The following is a 12188-nucleotide window of genomic DNA, read 5'->3' on the forward strand; positions in this document are numbered from 1 at the left end:
TTTCTGTAGTACTTGTACAGTACAGAGGTCCAGACACGCTGGTGTCTGTGAAGCAACTCGTATCTATACACAAAATCAATATATTATATGATCTCTTTCAGTTTCCCGACTGAAACAGACGACCGACTGAGCATCGCTCCGCAGCTGGTCTGGAATCTGAATATAAAAAGAACCAGCTGGTCTGGAATCTGAATATAAAAAGAACCAGCTGGTCTGGAATCTGAATATAAAAAGAACCAGGAGTTCAGTTTCCTTCTGAAACAAGGAGGAAGATTCAAATATTTAAATGAGACCTGCAGCCTGTTGACGCTCGAAACGGAACAACACAAACACTGAAGGAAAACTGAAGAGACCTGAACGTGACGCGCCACCGAGCCAAGGCAGTGTGTGTGTGTGTGTGTGTGTGTGTGTGTGTCTATTCCTGCCCTTTTTCAGCCCCCCCCCTCACATTCCTACCAGCTCTGTTTCCAATTAGCCTGGCAGGACTCAGCGAACACACACACACACACACACACAGTACTACAATACTGCAATACTACTGACACTTCTACAATAATATACATAGTATTGCAATACTGTAATACAACAGACTGTACTATAGCACTACATGGTACACAATACTATATAGTACACAACATGGATCTGTTACAACCAGCAAATATAAAAGGAAAAGCAAAGCAAAGGCTGAAGCATTAACTAACTGTGTTGACTTCTGTTTGGCTCTTCACCTCACATCACTGTTAAGAAAGTGCTATATAAATAAAGTTATTATCAGAACATCAGAACCTCATATCACTGAACGGTTCTCCTCAGACAGAACATCAGAGGAACCAAATGTGTTTTCTCCTCCCACTCTGATTTCATTTAAAGCTCCATATTCTCCAGAGTTTTATTTAGTGTCTTTCTGTCCATTCAAAGCTGTGTGTGTGGTGTCATGAACCAAAAACACTCTCAATCCATTTCTCCACGTTCATTTTCCAGCATCTCTCTGAGCCTTACCAAGAACAGGCCGTTTCTGTCTCCGTGTCTTTAAGGCTCATTAATATTAACGACCCTCCGTTCCGATCGGCTAACCGTTTCGAGAGCGAAACGTGAGACGCCGCGGCCCGGCGGCTACAGGTAGGGAAAACTCTCCGGTAATAAACGATGACGACCGCTCGACCGCTTTGAAAAAAACACTTTGTTAGTCTATTATTTCTTACAGAAATGATAATGAGCGAACCTTTGTGACGCCGCAAAGTTACGGAAGTCCAAACGGCTCGTTTAGAGGCTCGCTTTTCTAATATGGATTGTGTGGATTTAGTTTTGATACTTTCACCATGTTTAGATACACATCCAACTCCTTTATCATCACAGAGGAGAGGGAGTCCTGTTTACATGATGTGGAGCTTTAAGGTGCTGGATATTCTGCTGCTCCCACACACACACACATCACAGAGAGAGAGAGAGAGAGAGAGAGAGAGAGAGAGAGAGACAAACACATCAGTTTACTGTTGGAGGATCTTCAGACTTCTCTCTCCTGCTTTTAAAGGGAAGGAAGAGGTGATTTGATTGGTCGTGACATGATAATGTATTCCTCCTGATCCCGCCCCATTTCCAGCTGCAGGAGCGCCACACGCTGCTGGCCGCTGGCCACGAGAATACCAAACATCAGTGTGTGTGTGTGTGTGTGTGTGTGTGTGTGTGCGCGTATCTGTGTCTACACCTGTGATTCTCAACCTTTTTCTTATCCAGGACCCTAATTTAGTCCACATTAGAGCCACAGACCCAAATCTGAGAATATTTTTATTGTCAGATGATTTTGTCCAGAACTCCATGACTGTCTGTATTGCAGGTAGAGAGATAACAGAGAAACTGATCATCTTTCTTCTACATTCTCTAACTGTGTTAACTCTTGTAAATGAAATAATGCTGAAGTTTAATAATTCATCAATTTGTTGGGGACCCCCTCAAGGACCCCTGGTGGTCCCCTGACCCCATGTTAAGAACCACTGGTCTAGACTACATATACACTCTCTGGCCACTTCATTAGGTACATCTGTTCAACTGCTTGTTAACACAAATATCTAATCAGCCAATCACGTGGCAGCAACTCAATGCATTTAGGCATGTAGACACGGTCAAGACGATCTGCTGAAGTTCAAACCAAGCATCAGAACGGGGAAGAAAGGCGATTTAAGTGACTTTGAACGTGGCATGGTTGTTGGTGCCAGACGGGCTGGTTTGAGTAATTCAGAAACTGCTGATCTGCTGGGATTTTCACACACAACCATCTCCAGGGTTTACAGAGAACGGTCCGAAAAAGAGAAAATATCCAGTGAGCGGCAGTTCTCTGGGAGAAAACGCCTTGTTGATGGCAGAGGTCAGAGGTCAGAGGAGAACGGCCAGACTGGTTCGAGCTGATAGAAAGGCAACAGTAACTCAGATAACCTCTTTACAACTGTGGCGAGCAGAAAAGCATCCCAGAATGCAACACGTCCAACCTGCAGGCAGATGTCACTTTGGTAGCCGGTTGACACTGAGCTGAAAGCTGATACCTACCCAGTATTAGTAAGGTGTACCTAATGAAGTGGCCAATGAGTGTATATACATACATATTAGGGATGTTCACGAAAAATTGCTGATCGATATATTGTTTGTTATGTATGAAGACGATTAACCGTAACGGTTAACGACTTGTTGAATTGCGTCATCGCAGCCGGTCGAACCGCAGAGCCTAAACCACCTGACACGACTCGTCTGGACCGGCGGACAGACACCAAGGAGGCTGACAGCACTAACGCTGTCCAATCAGAGCGCGTCTTCTCTGGGACCTCTGTCCAATCAGAGCGCGTCTTCAGGAGAACACAGGGGAACACGGGACACATTATCATCCTGTGTGTATTAGGCACTAATGCAACTGACCGACTCCTAATATCTGACTGCATTCATAATGTTTATGTCCTTTGTATGCTTGTATTTATGTGGACATAAATAAATAATTTAAGTGTGTGTGTGTGTGTGTGTGTGTGTGTGTTTAGGCAGTTGATTAAAGTTCATGATCATCCTTAATGGAGGATAATAAAGGTTCCAGCAGGAAGACTAATAAGGAAGTCTGAGAGTACAAACACACATACACACACACAGACAGACACACACACACAGACACACACACAGACACACACACACAGAGACACACACACACACACACACAGACACACACACACACACACACACACACACACACACACACACAAACACACACACACACACACACAGACAGACACACACACAGACAGACAGACACACACACACACACACAGACACACACACACACACACACACAAACACACACACACACACAGACAGACAGACACACACACAGACACACACACAGACACACACACAGAGACACACACACACACACACAGACACACACAAACACACACACACACACAGACAGACAGACACACACACACAGACACACACACAGACACACACTAAAGGCCCTGACACACCAAACCAACATCAAAGAACCAGCGGCGACGAAGGCCGACTGTTGCGCCGCCTCACCTCGCCTGCGTCTGGTCCAAAAAGTTGCACTTGAACACACCGCAAAGACTACAGCCGACGGCCAACTAGCACGTACGTTCTGCGCCTGCGTGAGGGGAAATAACCATATGTCTGATAAGAAGCTGCAAATGGCACTGGCGTTGTCAGCCCTTGGTCTTTTGGTTGTGGAAGAAGAAAGGAAGAGGCGGAGGCGAAAAATAAGGAGAAACCGCACTAAATGGGTGAAATCATGAATACTCCAGCGACAGGCTCGAGGGGCTTTCCCGAACCTGTCGAGAGCTGGAGATAAATGAAACCTCCGATTTTAAAAATTTTGCTCGGCTCTTTCCTGTTCAGTTCCACATGTTGAAGGAATTTATCGGTCCAATCATCCAGAGGCAAAACACGAACTACCAATCAGAGTGATCTCTCTCACCGACGGCTCCGACGCCGATTCGACACGCTCAATCGGCCGAAAAGACGCCGACAGGGTCCGACTAGTGCCGACGGTGCGGGACACACCGCAAAAACTAGGGACACCGACGCTTACCGACGGCCCGACATTGGTGTGTCAGGGCCTTAACAGATGCAAGTTCCTAGTCAATCAGTCAGTCTGGGTCTGTGGGGGGTGAAAAGTGCCAAAAATGAGGAGAGGCAGGTTAATGAATAGGACAAGCTCTCACCAATGTCTGCCTGATGCGTGTGTGATGCGTGTGTGATGCGTGTGTGATGCGTGTGTGATGTGTGTCTGCCTGCCTAACTTTTCTTTTTTTAACACATAGTTGCCATGACAGTAATAGTGTTATGTAACCATCTGTGCACACCAAAATTTAACAGTATGGCAATATTCTGAATGGGTTTTCTCACCCTCAGTTTTGTTTAAATGACAAAGCCTAAATTCCTGATGAATTTCATATCTGTTTTTGCTGCCAAACTAATAATTTAGGCCATATCTGTCATTTTATTTATCCTATTCATCCTAAATATTATATTTTTGCACAAAAACGTATTGTGTCACTTAAGTATAATTGAATTGTGGCTACAATGAAAAGAATGGACACAATAAAACAAAGTATAAAAAATGTCAACCAAATAGATTTTTTTTTTCTTTTACATTATTCAAAACAAAACAACTAAATAGACAATCCTACAATCAAAACAGTAAAGTCAAACTGTTTTAAACAAAAAAACAAAAAAATACACACATACACACACACACACACACACACACACACACCTCACACAGAGGTCACACAGTAGGTGACAGCCGCTCCAAAATTACACACACCTCACACAAAGTTGCATTGTGTGAGGTGTGTGTGATGCGTGTGTGAGGTGTGCCTGAGTTGTGTGTACTTCTGGAGCAGCTGTCACCAACTGTGTGATCGCTGTGTGATGCGTGTCTGTCTGCCTAATTTTTTCAGTTCAGGAGTTATAGATCAAATCATAAAGTGGGTTGTTACAGCACAACCATCAGGTCGAGTGCTGTAATGTTTTTTGAGTAGTGGGTGAGACTGTGAACCATCTGCCAAGTCTGGGAGCTGCAGCTCTTGTAGTTTCAGAGCTGCAGATTGTTTTATGGAAGAATAATAAGAAGCATAATAATCCCAACAAAAACAATGAGGGTTCCCAGCACTTTGAGCTTGGACAATGAAAAACAAATTAGCCAGACAGACATCACACACGCATCACACAGAGGTCACACACGCATCACACACGCATCAGGCAGACATTGGTGAGAGCTTGTCCTATTCATTAACTAGCCTCTCCTTATTTTTGGCACTTTTCACCCCCCAAAGCGCTACAGACAGACAGACAGACAGACAGACAGACAGACAGACAGACTGTGTGTGTGTGTGTGTGTGTGTGTGTGTATTTTCATAAAGCCATCATGCTCTCCAAAGTATGAACATAGCACAAATCAGACTTCCTCTGTATATAAAAACATAAATAATAAACCAAAACATCCTCTAGTGTTCAGTCCCTTCTGGACCAACAGCCTTCAGGTCAGTTCAGTCCGGCTGGCGGCTCTCTGTTGGCCCCTCCCACTCACTGTTGCCCCCCCTCTCTGTTAGTCCCTCCCCCCTCTGTTGGCCCCTCCCCCTCTTGGCTGATTTGTTATGGGCATGACGAAGCACGTTAGCCAGTTAGCTAGCTAACGCTTCTTAAACTCACAATGAAACAGCTTCTTGACAGGATCTTGCTTCCTTCATTTTATGCATTTCCTATTAAAACAGGATGTTGGGGGCGGGGCATAATGTGGGAGGGATCATTCAAAAATGTAAACCAATGGGTGATCAGTTAGAGAGAGAAAGGCAGTTTTATTTGATGGGAAGGGCAGAGGGGCGGGGCTGTTAAAAAATCTGTGACGTTTTATTGGTTGGAGTTTTATGGTGCAGCATGATGTCACCATTAAAGATACTCTGTTTTCCAGGAAGGACTGAGATACAAACAAAATAAATTCTGTCATTTTTTTGGTATAAATTGTCAAATAGGTGTTTGGTGTGAAACAATGAGCTGAAAAGGCAACAAAATAATTTTTCATTTCAGTGACTAATTCCTGAACTTCAAGTAGTTTACTGAATATTCCCGCTGAACATGTACACACCAGAGGGAGGAGCAGTAAACCAGTAACAGCCTGCAGCAGAGGGAGGAGCAGTAAACCAGTAACAGCCTGCAGCAGAGGGAGGAGTAGTAAACCAGTAACAGCCTGCAGCAGAGGGAGTAGTAAACCAGTAACAGCCTGCAGCAGAGGGAGGAGCAGTAAACCAGGAACAGCCTGCAGCAGAGGGAGGAGCAGTAAACCAGTAACAGCCTGCAGCAGAGGGAGGAGCAGTAAACCAGTAACAGCCTGCAGCAGAGGGAGGAGCAGTAAACCAGTAACAGCCTGCAGCAGAGGGAGGAGCAGTAAACCAGTAACAGCCTGCAGCAGAGGGAGTAGTAAACCAGTAACAGCCTGAAACAAACACTGCTCCCATAATGCAACATACTGACCCAACACACACACACACACATACACACACACACACACACACACACACACACACCACTTTTCATCAGGCAAAGTTAAGGAAGTTAGTAGAAAAACAGAGTTTTGTGTGTGTGTGTGTGTGTGTGTGTGTGTGTGTGTCTGTGTCTGTGTCTGTGTCTGTGTGTCTGTGTGTGCTGCTGAAGATTTGCGGACACCCAGCAGTGGGCGGAGCTAACTCTGGTCATTCTGGTCAAACTATTAGACAGGTCTCTCTCTCCACCCCCCCCCCCCCCCACACACACACACACACACACACACACACACACACACACAAAGATAGTGTTTCTCTAATTCAGTTCAGCTGACTCAAACAACGAGGGAATTCCATATATTTTACTCAAACAGCCTCTCTCTCTCACACACATATACATATATTCACACATATAAAACACACACAGCTTTACAACACACTCAGTCCAACACACACACACACACACACACACACACACAAACCCCCATTCTTTGCAGTGAGCTCTGGGAAGAGTTCCAGCACATTCTTCATTCCCCTCTTCTATTTCTCTCTCTCTCTTTGTCTGTCTCGCCCTCTCTCTGTCTCTCTCTCTCTGTCTGTATCTGTCTCTGTCTCTCCGTCTGTTTCTCTGTCTGTCTGTGTGTCTGTAGGTTAGTGTGTCAGCAGGTCTGTGGTGCGACCAGTCTATGCTATGTTCTGTGATCTGTCTGTCAGTCTGCATATAGACTCTACACATATAGACTCTATACATATCAGTCTGCATATAGACTATACATATCAGTCTGCATATAGACTCTACACATATAGACTCTATACATATAGACTCTACACATATAGACTCTATACATATCAGTCTGCATATAGACCCTATACATATAGACTCTATACATATCAGTCTGCATATAGACCCTATACATATAGACTCTATACATATCACTCTGCATATAGACCCTATACATATAGACTCTATACATATAGACTCTATACATATTAGTCTGCATATAGACCCTATACATATAGACTCTATACATATCTACATATAGACAGCAGGAAATGAGGAAGCTCTACTTAAAAGACTGAAATGCATGAAATACATTCTGACCATCATATCTATAACCATAACCCTCTCCAAAACAGAGTGTGTGTGTGTGTGTGTGTGTGTACGTGCGTGTGTTGCATGTGTGTGTGTATGTGTGTATGGGGGTGGGTCTATTTTTACTCTCAGTTTGACAGTGAAAGTGCTGATTGGATGCGGAACGGCACTGGCGGGCAAATCCAGCTCTACAAGGTCCTGTTAAACTACCCCAGGCACTGCTTAAACTACCTCTGACACTGCTTAAACTACCCCAGGCACTGCTTCAACTACCTCTGACACTGCTTAAACTACCCCAGGCACTGCTTCAACTACCTCTGACACTGCTTAAACTACCCCAGGCACTGCTTCAACTACCTCTGACACTGCTTAAACTACCTCTGACACTGCTTAAACTACCCCAGGCACTGCTTCAACTACCTCTGACACTGCTTCAACTACCCCAGTCACTGCTTCAACTACCTCTGACACTGCTTAAACTACCCCAGGCACTGCTTCAACTACCTCTGACACTGCTTCAACTACCTCTGACACTGCTTCAACTACCCCAGGCACTGCTTCAACTACCTTTGACACTGCTTAAACTACCCCAGGCACTGCTTCAACTACCTCTGACACTGCTTAAACTACCTCTGACACTGCTTAAACTACCCCAGTCACTGCTTCAACTACCTCTGACACTGCTTCAACTACCCCAGGCACTGCTTCAACTACCCCAGGCACTGCTTAAACTACCCCAGTCACTGCTTCAACTACCTCTGACACTGCTTAAACTACCCCAGGCACTGCACATCACCACCAGTCATTCAGTAACCCAGTCAGTTAACTAGTCAGTATCTAATCAGTAACTAATCAGTCTGTCACTCAGTTAGCAACCCATTATCAAATCATTAGATTCCTGGAAAACAGACTAGCTTTCATGGTGACCTCATGCTGCACTAGTAGGCGTAAATATACATTTCTAACCAATAAAACCCATCAGAATTTTAAACAATCCCGCCCCTCCTCACCCTCCCATCAAATAAAATTGTCTTTCTCTCCCTGACTCATATTCCATTGGTTTAGACTGATCCCTCACTTACTACTACTTAGTAGTTGTTCGCAGTGGTTAGTCGTGGTTAGTAGTTAGCAGTTAATGGTAGCTGCCAACATTCCCTCTAAGCCAGTGATGTCTGGTCCTGAGCCTGGGAACCAACCAAGGTCCAAAATTAACACCCGCCAAGCGCCAAATGTGGGTAAATTTGGGGTTTGGCGGAAAAATAAAATTGGGTCACCAGCCAGTTGGCCGGTAAATTATTTTGGAAACACAACGCACTGCCAGGTTTACAGCACGGTGTTAAGACCGGCTGAGACTAATACGACCCCCCTGTACCGGACCTGTCATAATTTGAGCCAATCAGATCAAAGAGTAAAAGCAACCTATTAACAGAAGATTGGCGGTTGTTCTGTAGCACGATTATTCAGATACTCACGATTACTAACCCTAACCCAAATGACTGAATGATTATAGAAACACTATAGGCAGCAGTTATTATAGGAAATGACTGAATGATTATAGAAACACTATAGGCAGCAGTTATTATAGGAAATGACTGAATGATTATAGAAACACTATAGGCAGCAGTGTGTCTGTGTGCTTCTCTCGCTCTGTCTGCGATGTTTCGGCAGCAGCACCAAGAAACACTGGTTCTAACAGCAGTTTACCTACCAAGTGAGACAATTTAAGCCTTTGAGGATTGAGTGAGCAAACATGCAGAGTCAGAGTTAAAAAGTTCATATTAACGTTATCAGTCCACTCAGTTGGAGCTATGGTGCTGGTGCAGCACCATAGCTCCTGCACCAGCACCATAGCTCCTGCATCACATCGCTAGCTTGTCTGGGAAGCTAAGCAGGTCTGGCTGTGGTTAGTCCTTGGATGGGAGACCACGTGGTGCTGGATGTGGTGTTGGAGGACCAGTAGGAGGTGCTCTTCCCTCTGGTCTCATGAATAATATCCCCAATGCCCCAGGGCAGAGACAGGGACTCTGTCCTGTGAGTGAGCACCGTCCTTCGGATGAGACGTTAAACCGAGGTCCTGACTCTGTGGTCAATAAAGATCCCATCGGCACTTATCACAAGAGTAGGGGTGTAACCCCGGTGCCCTGGCAAAATTCCCCCCAAAAAACAGGCCTTCCTTCCATCATGGCCACCTAATCATCCCTCGTTACCTAATTGGCTCTTTCAGTCCTCTACTCTCCACTGAGATAGCTGATGTGTGGTGAGCGTTCTGGCGCAAAACTGGCTGCCGTGATGATGCACGGCACCAGTGGTGGATGAGTTGAGTTACACCCCCCCCCCCTTCTTGGCATGGAAAAAAAAGTACTACTACACCACACCTAACCTACAATAACACTACACTACAACAAGGGCCTGTTCCCTGCTTTCCTACTTGGGGGTAGGATGTAGGCCTACAGCTTTTTGTTGGATAAATGTATATTGTGTGATAATGTCTGTGTTTGTAATATGTGGTTATGTTCCCTTGATGTTTTTGGTGTATTGCAACTGCTTGCTGTGAACCAAATTGCCCCACTGGAGACAATAAAGATTTCTCTACTCTCTACTGTACAACAATACTACACTACAACAACACTACAATATCTGTATTACAGTAGAATGATCTATATGGACCAGTGAATTACAGAATAATCTATACGGAACAATGAATCACAGTAGAATCTATATCAGAAAAAAAACATCTGAAAACCTTTTGACAGGAATTTCCATATTTGGGCATTTACAACTAGGATAAAAAGTGATTTTTGTATCCAACAGTAAATTTGTTAGTTTAGTCGTGTTCATGCTGTGTTAGTGTGTTAGGTTATCTGTATGGATCTGCTATCTGCACCCTTTTAACGCCAGCTCTAAATGGACTCCTGATATCATTCAGCTAATAATGACATCTGTTTATACTGCAAGCCACCAGGAACCAACACGTCTACTTCCTGACACACACACACACACACACACACACACACACCTTATTGAGACATCCTCTGAGGCTCTGATAGGCCAAAAGGCGGCATACTGGCAGCAGACTGGATAAATAAATCATTTCCTGAGTCTGCTGCAGCACCAAGTCTTTGTTCCTGCAGATCAGAGTCCAGACTGAGCAGAAGGATCAGAAACACACCGACTGATCGGCCGAGCCTGTTCTTCACACTCCGCCTGCAGCAGCCTACCGAAGCCTACTGCGGTATTTGCTGTTAAACCAACAGAGAGAATAAAACAGGCGCTCGTATGAAGTGCGCGGTTTTCTCACCCTGTAGCCGCCGGTGTGAAAACCAGAGGGCGGTGCAATGTTGGCCCTGTTCATTTTCATAAATACAGCAGTGACACGTGTATAGAAGCTACAGGGAGATAGCACACATTACCATTCCTGTGAATTGGCAGGTTACAACGGCCTGGACCCGCATCTACTTTTATAATGTGTCACTCACCTAAACTGCCGGCGAATCCGTCCATTTCTGGGAGAGAAAAACACTCCTGCCGTCTTCCTGCGGCTTTCAGGAGGTCTTGAGGTCTTGGAGGAGGTCTTGGAGAATGTGGGCCTCCGTCCGGGTTTTTCCAGACCGGGAGGAGGAGGATTTCCAAGCCGAGCTTGACTATATCCCGCCGGCTGTGACTGCTGCTCCCAGCGCGGTGGAGGCCAAAGATCCGCTCCTTTCCTCTGTTACACAGCGCTAAAACACACTCCTGCAACACACTCCTGTCCAACACACACTCTCTCTCACTACAACACACACCGACACTCCGCTGTTCCTCCGCGCGGAGCGACAGACAGGCAGGACGCTGCTTTCGCGTTTCCGACTCCGCCTGTTTTGGCACGGAGCGCTTCCCCCCGACAGACAGACAGGCAGACAGACAGGCAGGTAAACAGGCAGAGAGAAAGACAGGTTGGCACACACATACATACACACACACACACACACACACACACACACACACACACACACACACACACACAGGCAGTCAGCAAGACAGACAGGCAGTCTGAGAGCTGCAGACGGTTCAGGTTTCAGTGTTTCTCAGGTTTGGACGCAGCGCCACCAAGCGGCCAGACAGGATAATTATTTAGTTGTAAAATGAATAAAGTGTTGCAGCGCTTCGGCTGGACAGACTGAACATGATCTTGTTATGCACAGTATGCAATTAAAACCAAACAACACCTGGACTTCAATTTATATTTTTAGTTTTATTTTCTCTGTGATCTCGAAACAGGGTTTTGGCTAAAATGGCTTGGAAATAACTTGCACCTCTATCAAGTTGTTTTCTTAAGAGAATCTGTTTTGTTTTGTTTTTTGTTTTGGATTTGCAGCAGTTTGAATTGGTGCACAAGGAGGCTGCTTCATCAGATTGAGGCCAAAAGTTGTGACACTCAGGTGAAGAGAGGAGCTGAAAACTGACATGGAGGACATGGAGTCAGACACCTGTTCAAAACCTCTCTCTCTCTCTCTCTCTCTCTCTCTCTCTCTCTCTGTCAGGTTGTTAAGATGGACACCATGTTGGCCAAACCTGAACCAAAC

At 45.2% G+C, this 12188-nt stretch overlaps 1 protein-coding gene across 1 annotated transcript in view; it reads right to left on the bottom strand.

Moving 5' to 3' along the window:
* The window catches only part of eml4 (EMAP like 4), a 41569-nt gene extending 30134 nt beyond the window's left edge, over positions 1 to 11435 (bottom strand). The window contains 1 exon segment of the mRNA XM_078288594.1: positions 11103 to 11435. Within this exon segment, the coding sequence (XP_078144720.1) occupies positions 11103 to 11127 (25 nt within the window). The 5' untranslated portion in view covers positions 11128 to 11435.
* Between the last annotated feature and the right edge of the window lie 753 nt (positions 11436 to 12188).

The sequence above is a fragment of the Centroberyx gerrardi genome, chromosome 15 (genome assembly GCF_048128805.1).
Source record: "Centroberyx gerrardi isolate f3 chromosome 15, fCenGer3.hap1.cur.20231027, whole genome shotgun sequence".
In the NCBI taxonomy this organism is placed as follows: domain Eukaryota; kingdom Metazoa; phylum Chordata; class Actinopteri; order Beryciformes; family Berycidae; genus Centroberyx; species Centroberyx gerrardi.